The sequence below is a fragment of the Mus caroli genome, chromosome 12 (genome assembly GCF_900094665.2).
Source record: "Mus caroli chromosome 12, CAROLI_EIJ_v1.1, whole genome shotgun sequence".
Classification (NCBI taxonomy): Eukaryota; Metazoa; Chordata; class Mammalia; order Rodentia; family Muridae; genus Mus; species Mus caroli.
In genome coordinates this window covers 32,459,877-32,472,865 of record NC_034581.1, presented here as the reverse complement: position 1 = coordinate 32,472,865, position 12,989 = coordinate 32,459,877, and the positions used below count along the sequence as shown (strand labels likewise).

Sequence of the window (12,989 nt, the reverse complement as noted above, 5' to 3'; positions counted from 1 at the left end):
TCTCCTCTCCTCTCCTCTCCTCTCCTCTCCTCTCCTCACTTCACTTCTCTTTTTTTATTTTTGTTAAGACAGAGTTTCTTTGTGTAGCCCTAGCTGTACACCAGGCTGGCCTTGAACTCACAGAGATTAGCTTACCTCTACTTCCCAAGTGCTGGAATTAAAGGCGTGTATGTCCACTACAGACTCAATACTTTGGATTCTTGTCACAAAAAGTGATTTGTAGAGAATCTCTTAAAATCTAAATTCTAAAAGTCATCTTCTTTAAAATTCTATATATTATTAAAATTGGCATACCCAACAGTGACTTCTCACACATGCCTATTCATTCATATGTGCATATATGTCCATATATGCATGCATTCTGTTGTGTACTTTTGAGGCCTAATTCAACCAAGCACATATGATCTATCCCTTATCCCATTATTTTGCTAGCTGTAAAGACTATCCTTTATCCTTTAGGGGCTGTTACTGTGAAAGTCTGCCCGTGAGAATATATCTCCTTCCCAGCAGTGGTGAGGGTATGCAGAGTGTCTCCTGTTCTCATGTCAGTCATATGCTGATATGTCCTAGAAAGTCTCAGGAGTGTGCTAGACCACAGGATTGAGTGCCACTATGGCAGGAGGATATCAAATGAGTGCTTGTGAGATTGGATTAATAACTGAAATCTCCTTGCATAATGGTTCAACAATATTGTCATATATAAGTTAAACCTACTTCTCTGTGTGTGCATGTATGCATGTTTGTTGGAGCACACTTGTATGTTGATGTATGTGCACACATGCATGTATGTGCTATCAGAGGCAGGGTCTCATCTAAACCAGATATCAGCAATTTGGCTGGTCAGGCAAGGCAGATTGCTCAGATTTTTTTTTTTTTTTGAATCACTCGGTACGATTTTGTTAATTTTAAATATTATCTCTCTTTTCCTTTATTAGAAATTACAGAGAAAGAGAGAAGATCCATGATTACCATTTTTAACCATAAAAAAGCTCACGTGATTCAATCAGTAGCATTTGGAAAACGAGTGGATGCCTCCTGGAACCCCAAGTTACCAATAAAGCAAAAGTGGGTCAAAAAACCTCCCTCAGGTACAGTGGAAAAACAAAACTGAGATAAAAGCTCTGTAAGCTTTCGGCACACTTGACTGCAATAATAACTGTAACTTCCCTGTATAGTGAAGTACCTTCTAATTAATTTCCAATATTACATCTTATCTTCATCTTTCCCCTGTTGATACAGTGAATAATGTAATTTTCGCTTTCCCTCACCCATGTTACATGATTCAGTATGGTAATAGTGGCCCCGGGGGGCGGGGGGGAATGCCTGAAGCCCTTGTCCAGTATCCAGTGAAAGAAAAAAAAAATAAAAATAAAAACATAAGCCATCATTGTTATTACCAATGACACAAAACAGTTTTCTCAACGGAGGGTACACTCTTTTATGATGTAGGGAAAATATTAAGAAGAAATGAAGATCATTTGCACTTTTACCAGCTAGAAATTAGCACTATAGTATTTTGGTTACACTCACACCCAAGGTGTTACATAGAAATATTACATTTCAGTTATATTTAATTAGTTGACACGTATTTTAAATAACATAAAATCCAAACAGATTTATTTTTGTCACATAGCAAAGGACACAGGAACAAGGTTCATGGAGCTAATATAAAGTTCTGTGACACTGGAAAGAACCTTGACAAATTTATCTACGTAATGTAAAAGCTATGGTGCCACACGGGGACAAAATTAAAACACAAACTGGAAAAAGCATTGCGACATGGAACAGGTGGACGCTGAGCCTGGCGATCCCTGACAGGCTTTCAGAATTCAATTTGTGTAATCCCAGTCGGAGAGCAAAGGATGCTGCCAGGCACAAAGTGCTGGGCTAGCATGCCCAAAGTTGGTTTGATCTCCAGCATTATCAGAGAAACAAAACAAAAACAGAAAGTCCTAGCAGGGTAGCACACGATGCATTCCTGTATCTGGAGGTCTGAGACAGGATGACCATCTGTCCCAGGTCAGCCTGAGCTATAGAAGAAGATCCTGTGAAACCAACAAATAAGATCAACAAAACTCAGAGTGGGGTGGGGAAACAGGCAGTGAGTAACTTGCTTGCTGGACAAGCATGAGGCCCTGAGTTAGGATTCCCAGGACTAACAAAAAGCCCAGAGTGACAGCATGTGCCCATAACCCCAACACTGGGGGAAGAAAGGCCATGGGGTGACAGCCAGATCCCTGAAGCTCACTGGCAGTGGAGCTGAAAAAAAAAATGGGTTCAGTCTTGGGAGAGGCCTTGTCTCAAAGATAAGCTGGCAGAGACGGAAGGGGACACTTAACATGGCTTCTGGCTCTGCCTATGCACAGACAAGGTGTGTGTAGCTACATACACCTATACATCATCTCCATCTACACACATGCAAGTGAATGCACCTACACCACACACACACACACACACACACACACACTCACACACACACACACTTAAATCCAAATAAAATAAAAGCCCAGTACATAAAATGACAAATCGCACAAACTTTCTAAAAAGTAAGAAATGGATACAGTTAAGTTAGCTTCAATTATTGCCAAAGACAGGCAACCCAAAGCAATAAGATAGCATTTCCATCTAACACGGATGGGAAAAACTTTAAAGGATAAAAATGAGAAAATAAAAGCAGTGTGTGCTATTTATGAAACCATGAACTAGGTCAACTGCCTTGGAGACCAGACTGCAGTGCCTTTCAGCATATAAAATATCCAAGCGACTTGACATAAGAATGCAACTTAAAGTCTCTTCTGTGAGAGTATATGCACACATGGATAAGAAAAACAGGCTCTCTTCATGATGCCTTTTTATAGGACTAAATACAGAAGATGGTTATTCATGGCGAAATATTGCACTACTGGCCATTCATACAATACAAACTATCCCAGTAGAGACTTATCCCATGATATATTTGTAGTACTTAAAAACATAAACTTGTAATGTAGGGTGATAACAGAGCAGCGTGTGGAGTGTATGTCACACATTCACATGAGCGCAAAGGTGTGCACACCTGTGAGCACACATGTAGACACTACATTGGGACACTGGGTGGCTTCCTCTATTGCTCTACGTTCTCACCGAACAGGATGGTCACCGCTGAAACTAAGGCTTTGCTGGTCAGAGGGAAAGAGGAGAAGATCTGAGTCAAAGCAAAGTTCCAACTGTACATGACAACCCAATTCTGGAGATCTCATGTAACATAACTATGGTTAACAATCGTGCGAAAATACGCACACCCAAAAGCCAATACGGTAGCTGTGTCAGATGCCAGATATGTGAACTATGTAACTATGTATGTAATATGCAACTATGGCTTGTTATTTCACAATGTGTGTGTGTGTGTGTGTGTGTGTGTGTGTGTGTGTGAAAACATCTAGTAGCATGTCATAAATATGCATAATTGTTACTTTTCAAATATATCTCAATAACACCTTGGAGAGAGAGAGGGAAAGAGCCTGGGGACAGAAGAAAGAATGGGAGACTTGGGCAGCCACTTGTGAAAGGCATGGTGCCATGGCTCTTGGCAGTCTCCTCTCTTGTGGACTGGCAGGAGCTCACACTGAAGGCTTTAGTGACCCAACAGGTGCAGATAAGTTCTGCCTTTGGTGTGGTACCAGACATTCTGAAGAGGAATAAACAAAGCCATGGCAGACCCTGAGAGCTCCAGGCTATGGGGTCTGGCCCTTCAGCACTAAAGCTCTGGAAGATGGAGTCTTGTGATCTGGGATTTGTTTATTCTTTCTTTGAAGTTCATGCCAAGAGTCCAAATGGCTGAGATGGCCTTAAAGACTTGTCCTGACTACTCAGCAGAAGTTTCTTCTGTGTATGAACCTTGCTTATAAAATGGACAATGGAGTCCACCCAGTTGGATTTCCTTGGCAGCTAAGCTGATTCAGCATACTGCTTTGAGATTTGCCGCATATTAAACACTACCCCAAAGTCTAAAGCAAAATGCCTTACCTATTGGAAATTTTCAATTTTGTATAACTTATAAAGTCTTTTTTTTTCCTTTTTGTCAATTTCCTTGAAAAGCTGACAATCTCATCATGTTTAAGTGCCGACCAAATGTTTGAAAAATACTAATTTGGAATTTTATTTTTAGATTTTGCATTTGGGGATAATGTTGACAAGTAAGTGGTTTTTTGTTTGTTTTTTACTTCTTTCCTTTTATTGACAGACTGTTTTATAATTGTCTCATTTCTAAATTACCCTTATCTTCTAAAATAGATTTTAATTAATTAAAAGCCATTAGTCTTTCAATCAATAGAAAAATGGTTGTTTTTCTTTGACAAATAAATTCCAGCTATGTGTTCATATTTGGCAAGTTCAGGCTTTTAATGTGATTATTATAACCTCGAGTAAGTGAGCAGGTGATTAGATTTATAAAACATTAAAACTTGTTAAGAACTATTAGCTATTCCAAGTGAGAAACTTCATTTGTTTGCTTTGCCTCTAAATATGTTCCGTAAAGTCGATTATCATATAGATTAACATCTTACATCATCTAGAATTTACATTTCCCAAAGCAAATAGTTCATTAATTCTACAGAGGACATTTCAAATTCATGAATACTAATGAACTTTAAAACCATTACTTTTCTAAGTATGAGTGTTTTCTCTAGATTCAATGTTAAAAAATATTCTCATAACATAAAAGATATGCAAAAAAAAATAACTTCAAGTAAAAGGTTTACAATATCAATATGCATGATACCAGAAAGTATTTCCAGCTCGTCTTTTAACAATTTTCCACTAGGAATACATGAGCACGTGAGACTTTTATAATAGATCCTGAAATATACCCACACGCTCCACTTTACAAATAAACCACGCACACAATAAAAGTTGTGTCCCCTGGCCTGAAAGCCATGTCAGTAAAGTTCACAATTTTGGTGAGAAATTATGCGATTTATTCATTTAAATAAAAACTTCAGGGCTTTAGGTGTGCTCCAGAGGTAAATAAAACACTTCCCTAGGAAGTATATGGCCCTGGTCACCACACTACACACAAACACACACACACACACACACACACACACACACACACACAGGAAGTCACGCTGGCCAGACGCTTGTTTTTGATGTAACTGCTACCTTCTCAGGACAGTGTTTGATGACCCAGAAGATGCTGTGTTTGTAAGATCCACGAAGAGATCCCTGATGACCTTTACCAGCATGAACTGGAACACCGTTCTAACACGAAGTGAAAAGTATGACCAGAAGAAAAAGAGCTCGGCCGCCGAGATGCTCATGATTTCCCTGCGGTAACGAGCACTTCCGGAACTCCGAGTGCTGTTGGCTCACTTGTTAGAACACTCCCTCAATTTAGCTCCGTATACATTTGTTGCTACCTGAATTTTTTAAATAGAAGGGTCAGTAGTGAAAAATGTTTCATAATGTAAAAATTGTATATGAGTTACCCACGTATAAAAAATAAAGCCATTTTTTTTCTTCCCAGCCACTCACTTCCCAACAGTAATGACTCTGAGATTACTTATTATTAAATGCCTAGCTCATACACTTCAGCTTGTTGTCCGACTTGCTCTTATTACCCCTTTTATTCTAACCTAGGTTCAACTGCATGGCTGGTTTCTTCTGCTTTTTACATCTGTCTCCTAGAAATTCTGGTGTGTGTGTGTGTGTGTGTGTGTGTGTGTGTGTGCAAATCTCCCGTTTTATTTTCACCTGAATTCATTTTCCTGCTGGCTTCTACGTCTCCTTAGCATTCTGGGGTGAATCTCTCATACCGCTGACACTAATTCCCAGAATTCTCTCTATCCCCATGGGATATCCTCGTACTTCCTCCTGCCTCAGCTCATTGACCATAAGCCTTTTTATTGACAGGTGATGCTTATAAGAGATTCTCTCTACACTCATGGATATAGGACTGTATGCGAATTCTAAGTGTAAAACTCAACACCTTTCCCCCAAAATATACAAGGTTATGTAACTGGCGCTATGATCAAGTCGTAAAGCGTGACCAACTCTCTAAAAGCCCCTTCTTCCTGTTAGCAGGCACCGCCCACACTTCTATACTAACCACTCCTGACTTCCAGAGAGCAAACTGGTCGGGTTTGATTGTGAAAGTCATACAAATGCAGTCACAGAGGATGAACGCTTTGTGTGTGGCTTCTTGCACTGTCTGTCCCAAGACAGCTGGGTGTCGTTGCCATGGTGATGGCTCTGCCTTTCCCTTTGCCACACAGCAGCCCCTCACAATTCAGCTAGCCAGTACACTGCTTTCACATCTCTGGGACATTTGCCAGATCAGGGTGGAGGCTAATGATGTTGGCTTGGCCTTGCCAGAAGTCCAGTGCTGGAGAAAAAAAGAAACTAGGCAGCCTTTACCAATTGCCTAGTGCCAAGTGGGAAAAAAAAAAAAAAAAAAAAACATTTTATCATTGCTGGTTTCCTTAACTTAAAAGGTCTGTCAGAAGCTCATACAAGACAGTGGCCTTTCTCCCTTTCCTGTCTGCTCAGAGAATACAGGCACACTGGAATTGTGGGCTGACATCATAAAGGGTGAGACCTGACAGCTGAAATAGTCTATTAGCACTTGATACCGTGTCTGGTCCGAGTCCGAACATTCAGGTGTGGTTCCTAAGTAGGGGGCGAAAAAAAAAGGTCAGATAGGATGAGGAAAAGCAACGATTTGTGCATTTAAGAGTTAAATGCACAAATAGTTAAAGTTAGATAGTTAAAGCACAAGAGTTAAAACGATTTAAGAGTGTTGTGTGGTGTCCAGTGTTCAGTGGTAGACTGAATCTTAAGAGTTAAGAGGAGGAATTTGATGGAGTTATCGTGTTCAGGCCTGAGTGCATCAAGGTCTCTAGCTCTCTGTCCATTGTCTGGCTGTGGGTCTCTGAATTTGTTCCCATCTACTGCAAGAGGAAGCTTCTCTGATGAGGACTAAGCAAGGCACTGATCTAGGAACATCGGTGAATGGCATCAGGAGTCATTTTATTGCTAAGTTCCTTTAGTAGAAACACTAGTATTCGGATCTACCCTAGGTCCCTGGGCTGCCTAGTCTCAGGTTCTTGGTCACGTAAGCAGTGCTGGGTATGGGTTCCATCTTCTGGAACCAGCCTTAAGTCAAATCAAATATTAGTTGATTACTCTCACAAGCATTGTGCCACCATAGCCTATCTTGCAGGCAGGGCACCACTGTAGATCCACTGCAGGTTGGTAGCTAGGCTGTTGTTTTATGATTCTTCTCCAGAAGCATGTAGAATACTTTCTGGTACGAAGAACCCTAGCCAGTAGAAATGAAGGCTCTAGGTAGGCACGAGCTTGACACCTCTGTGTTTACTGAGTTGTGTAAGTGTGTGCCTTCCCATCTGTGCGTTTGTGGAGAGCTCCTGACAGCTGAAGTGGTTTAGGAATTCCCATGTGGCCAACAACGCAATGAAAATAAGGCAGCACGAAGAGGGCCTGCACTAGTCTGCATCAGATGGAGTCCCAGATGTGAAGGAAGTGAACACCAGGCCCCATCCCTAGTATCTCCACCCATTTGAAAAGGGTAAACTTCTTGTCTCCAAGGGAGTCTCACTGGGGACACAAACCTCTTAAGGGTAGGCCACATGCCCCACCGTAGAGGCATACCAAGGTTTTTTGTTTTGTTTTGTTTTTTTTAATTTTGTTTTTTTTTTAATTTTTTTTTAACCAAAAAAGTTCTTTGTGTATATATCATGACTTCTTTCTGTTGTTATGGGATGCCTGACTACAAACGAGAGAGTCTCTGCATGTCTGTTTCCTGAGCTCTTTTTCTTGTTTGTTTTGTCCTATTCCAATGAATTTGTTTTATCTCATTATATTTTATTATTATCCCTTAGAGGCCTATTTGTTTCCTAATAAGAGACAGAAAGCTGGTGGGGTTGGGACGGGAAAATGGGGAGTAGAGGGGGCAAATTATATTTAGGATATATTGTTTAAAAAAAGCTACCAGCAGGATATACTGTATAAAAATCCAGTTTCAATAAAAAAATTTTTCACAAAGTACATTCTTCTATACTGGGTTCTTAAAATATTACTAATAGACAGCTGAGTTGCTGTGACTGGAAAATACTGCTTTAAAGATCATTGATTTAAACACAAACTAGAAGACATGACTCATCAGCTGGATAGCATTCTACTAACAATGGAGGATATCCTTAATAAGACTTTTTAATTATATGTTCTGTTTTAAACAATGAAGACCCATTCAGGCTGACTTTGGGAGGTCACATGATAAGAATCAAGTTTCCCCTGGTATAAAAGGCTAAAAGGCTAAAAGCTGGGCTACGCAATCTGCAGGTCTAGCCTAAGGCTACTTGTTTCCAGAGGCTTTAAGTCTCCTCTTAGGAAAACTAACAATGCAACAGAGTCTCAAGGGTTGGGAAGAGGATCATAAAGTTGGGTGTGGCTGTCCTGCTTCACGTGTAGTGGTGACTCACAATGTGGTGGTGCCTCTTAGGGACGAAAATTGCTGTATCCCACAGTTTCCCAAAGTCACATTGTACAATTCAATCCAAGGTGATGGCATTTAGAGTTGGAGGTGTTTCACAAAGTAAAGCCTTCCTAAGTGGGGGTGGTTTTCCCACGGGGCTATTTTGAAGTCCTCCTTCATGTAATGATAAAACAAGATGGGCCTTGTCAGAATGAAGAATCGTAGGAAGATTAAAACCAATCCAGAGCCCTGATTTTGGTTTTCTAGATTCCACAAATCTTTGAAATAAATATTTGTGGTTTAAGTCACTTGGAGTGGGTCATTTATAAGCCCAAACTGGCCAAGATCACTTGATTTATTAGGGTTTCCCTAAAAAAGAGCACCTAGCGATATATAGCTGTAACATATAAGAAATTGCTCATGCCGCTGTGGGGGTGGGGGTGGGGGTGGGCTGATGAGTTCAAAGTGTGGAGTGTGGCTGCAAATTTCAGATCTGAGCTTTATACCAATGTGGGCTAAAGGATGGCAGGCTTCTGTTGCTTCGTTTGGGAGTCAGGGTGGGTACTCTGAGTTGCAGGGCTCTTCAGCCCTTAATTTTGGGACACATGAAGCAAAAAAGAAAAACAAAGGCCCAGAGAACTTACCACATGTCAGTGCATGGACTCCAGGATTTGTAGGCAGGCTGTCAGAGTGTGGGCAAGAGCTTAATGAGACAGGGGTAAGGAAAAATGCTATAAGTATACATTAAAAATTGTTAAAACAGAGGGAGAGGAGAGTGGTAACATTTGGAGGGGGCTGAAAGGCTCACTCACAACCTAAAAGTAAGTGTTTATCACTACATAACTGTGGCACATTGATGGATTCCTTGAGTCCTCAAGAGAAACATTTTACAACTGACAAGTATAAATACCATAGTTAACTTTTTAACACTGTACTCACATGAGATCATCACTGAACGAGTCTAGGATGTGGAGGAGATATGTGTGCTGGGGCTGGGGAAAAAAAAATAAAACAGCCATAAAGAGGATTAGAATGAACCAGGACTGATGGAAGAAAGAATCTGAGGTACTGGGCAGGCTATATAATCTTAACTTCATTCCCCCATGTGTGTCAGCCTTGTCATTTGTTATCTTCTTTGATATTTAGCCTCTCAACACAAATTATGAAACAAGATGAACTGTGCATGTAGATAGATTTATTTTAAAGCCAACAGAGGGAACGGAAAGACAGCACCTTCTTCAGACAGGACACTCCAGCTTTGCGTACATGCCCCGGACACTGAAAACACAGAATGGGACATTCTCGGAAATGACAGCAAGAAATCACAGTTTCTGGATAGGAGGAGGGTCAGGAAAGGCTGATGGGAAGATAAGTGTTGGTCTTCTGGGTGGGGAGGATGGTGCATGGGTGGTTCTACGGGAAATACACACACAGTGACTACCCCGGGTTGGATCCAACCTTTCTGATTGTTCAAATCATGTAGCGTATCTCTGCAAGGAACAGAGGGTTCAAAGTGCTCTCAACAATTCCTGGTTATACTACAGGAGACTCAACTATGGCAAAGCTTTAAGAACAGAGATCCTTCCTCATTACGGCTTTGTATGTCCAACTTGAGGACAACATTCACAGGTAAGTTTTGTGTCTCTGACTGCCCATCTCAGTGCCCACGATTCCTTCTTTCCTAAATATCACCTCTTTCTACATCTTCCCTGTTCTCTTTGTTCCCTAGGACCCAGATTTCTTCTTTAAGATGATTTCTTCTCCTTTGTCACTGAGGAGCCAGCAAAGGAATGGACTTGTTTTTGTGTATTTTGGAAAAGAAAAGAAAAGAAAGAAATTCCTCAGAAATGCCTGTTCAGTTATAGAACAGAAATCAACAGGAAATCAAGACGTGGGAGGCAGCTTTGCTTGAAAGCCTCTACTCTAGGGAGGTGCAATCCTGCCACTGTGCCATGCAGTGTCAGAGCAAATGAAGGTACATTCACATGAGTTCTGCAGCTATTGGCCAGGATGAAGACCACCCATGCCGGCCACTGTCGACAGCTTTTACTCCTCGGACAGCTGTGGCCCTGTAGGAGCGTCCTGTGCACTGGCCAGTCCAGTGTCATTAGCAGCTTCTTTCTTCCCTTCCACAGAATCGCTAGGAATGGAATTTTCTTGAGTGATGCCCTCTTCAGCTTCTGGTTGATCTTCATTGACATGGTTAGAACTGACATCAGGGTTTCCATCTAACAGACAGAAAAAGTGCAAGTGTTCGTGATTACTCTTTGCCAGATTGCCTGGCAATGCTTACTCTATGAATCAGTCACTATGAGACATATTCTTTTTATTATAATTATCAAGAAGAGGGGTTGGATACCTCAAGCTTCCCTGTGACAGTAGCAGTACCTGCATAGAATTCAAAGCCTCTGTCTCTGGGTCCAGAAATCTACATCAGAATTGTTTGGGGCTGAGAAAAATCTGCATCTAAAGAGTTTTTCTTTTAATTAACCTGATATCCTTAAGGTAGGTGCCTAGGTTTAGTTATGTGTTTCTCACTGAAGTGTCAGAAGTCAAAGCCTACCTGTATTCCATCCTCCACACAGGATAAAAATGTTTGAGTCACAGCAAAGAAAGCAAACGAGAAAAACTAACTAGCCTCTTAGTAACCAAAGTTTCTTTTTAAGAACAACTTTGAGAATAGCATTCCATCACACTAATGATACAAGAGCCACAATTGATGCATAGAGATGAGAGTGTCTAGAAACAGTCAGTTGGACATAGCCAATGGTTTCCAACTACACACACTTCCAGGAAGGCAGGATATATCCTCCGGGCTTAGGACTCAGGGCTGGGCAGGTCCCTAGAGGATAAGAATCACTGTGGAAACAAGTTATAGCTTCAGAGGAAAAGCAGTCACTTAAATATCATGGGAAGAAGGCAAACTGTGTAACGCAGTGTTCTTATGCTTGCAGAGTCGAGTGTGTGCATCAGATCTACAACTCGGCCTTTAATTATAAATAAACTATAATTTCATTCATAATATTGAACTGTAACTAAAAATGCAAAGACGTCTAACTTTAAACTCTTCTGGATGCCATTAGGGGACATTCAAGGCCTAATCGATGACCTTAAAATCCTCCATGAGAGAAAAGAATCCCAGCACTCCATGCAGACAAATGTGGAGTAAGCCACATCATCAGAGTCATGTGACTGCCAGCGATGTCTCTGCTGACAGCATTTTATGCAGTATCCCAGAGCTGAGTCTACTCTGAAAGCGACTCAGTTCCTCTGTGTGCAGCATCGGGGTAACCTAGCCTGCATTTCCCACCCAAGGAGGCAGCACAGGCTCAGTGGATTGGTACATACTCTTTTCCTCCTGTCTCTTATGTTTGGCAGCTTCAGTCTGTTGCTTCTCATAGACATCTTTCAGACTCTTACACATCTTCTTATGTGTGAACCAGTGTGTCTTCTGGCAGGTCTGGTCACAATATATTACCTAAAGGCAATCACAATTTTGATTTTACTTTAAGGTTTTAGAATTCCATGATTTCCCGACAAATATCAAACCAAGATCTCTATTATAAAAGTTCTGTTTACTATTGTATGAAGTGTGGTTGTATATAATATGGCTGTGGGTTGGTCCAGATTTGTAATTTTAACCTTCGACTAAAACACTAATATTATACAATAAGGGGTTACAAAAGACTTTTGGTAACTGGCATCTTAAGAGCCTGTGATCCCAGCATTTGGGAGGTAGAGTCAAGAGCGTGGTCTCAGGAGAAAACAAAACTGAAAAGCTCAAAAGAAGTGTTTGCATTTCTTGTTGCTCACTATTCTTCTACCACAGCCTTGGGAACACGGGCACTGGCCAAACCACCCCACCTGAAGCCTGTCACAGACAGGAAGTGTGACGGTGCACTTAAACACTGCTTCTACAGGGCTTTCCTACGTGCCATAGTTAGTTTTAACACCTTGAGCCCCGTCTCACACATGAGGAAACAGGCTAAGGAAGTCATGTAAGCAGGTGAAGCTGTTGAAGCACATGGCAGTGGCAAATGCTGATGTGTCAAAAGTAATTAACCAGTTTGACCCTCAAAATCCACAGATTAATGTTGCCAGTGGGATTCAGTGAGTGTACCAGACACACACACACACACACACACACACACACACGGCAGGATCAGGATGTGAGAAGAACATAATCATATGTACTTTACAAAGACAACACTAGGAAAGGGGAAGGTGGCGTTCTTAAGGACCATCATTTGCTGGCAGTTAGAAGTTCTAGTTTACAGGGAAGAGTTGAAGAAAGACTGGGGAGCCAACAGAAAATGGTTGAGAACTGTCGCAGGCTGGGTTTTCCTATCAGCAGCAGCCTGTGCCTGTGCCCTGCTGCTCTCTGATCTCTTTTCTCTCCTTCACCCTTTCCTTTTTTCCCTCATTTCTTTCTGTGCTGTAGTAAACACAGAAACCACGGCACACAGGTAGTTCTCTTTCTGAGCTACTGTTTAAGATTAGTACGATATGTTCGTTTATT

The 12,989-nt window shown here is 41.2% G+C and overlaps 2 protein-coding genes across 5 annotated transcripts in view; one reads left to right on the top strand and one right to left on the bottom strand.

Annotated features, from left to right (window-relative positions):
• Lrrc72 (leucine rich repeat containing 72) overlaps positions 1-5,520 on the top strand; it is a 48,311-nt gene extending 42,791 nt beyond the window's left edge. For all 4 annotated transcript variants that reach the window (XM_029484841.1, XM_021179453.2, XM_029484843.1 and 1 more), the window contains 3 exons: positions 936-1,088; positions 4,148-4,175; positions 5,148-5,520. In XM_029484841.1, the coding sequence (XP_029340701.1) occupies positions 936-1,088; positions 4,148-4,175; positions 5,148-5,313 (347 nt within the window). In that variant the 3' untranslated portion in view covers positions 5,314-5,520. The remainder of the gene's footprint in view (positions 1-935; positions 1,089-4,147; positions 4,176-5,147) is intronic.
• A 4,125-nt stretch (positions 5,521-9,645) lies between these two features.
• Positions 9,646-12,989, bottom strand: part of Ankmy2 (ankyrin repeat and MYND domain containing 2) — a 38,170-nt gene continuing 34,826 nt past the window's right edge. The window contains exons 9-10 of the mRNA XM_021178934.2: positions 11,819-11,948; positions 9,646-10,698 (exon numbers count right to left, since the gene is read on the bottom strand). Coding sequence (XP_021034593.1) covers positions 10,517-10,698; positions 11,819-11,948 — 312 coding nt within the window. The 3' untranslated portion in view covers positions 9,646-10,516. The remainder of the gene's footprint in view (positions 10,699-11,818; positions 11,949-12,989) is intronic.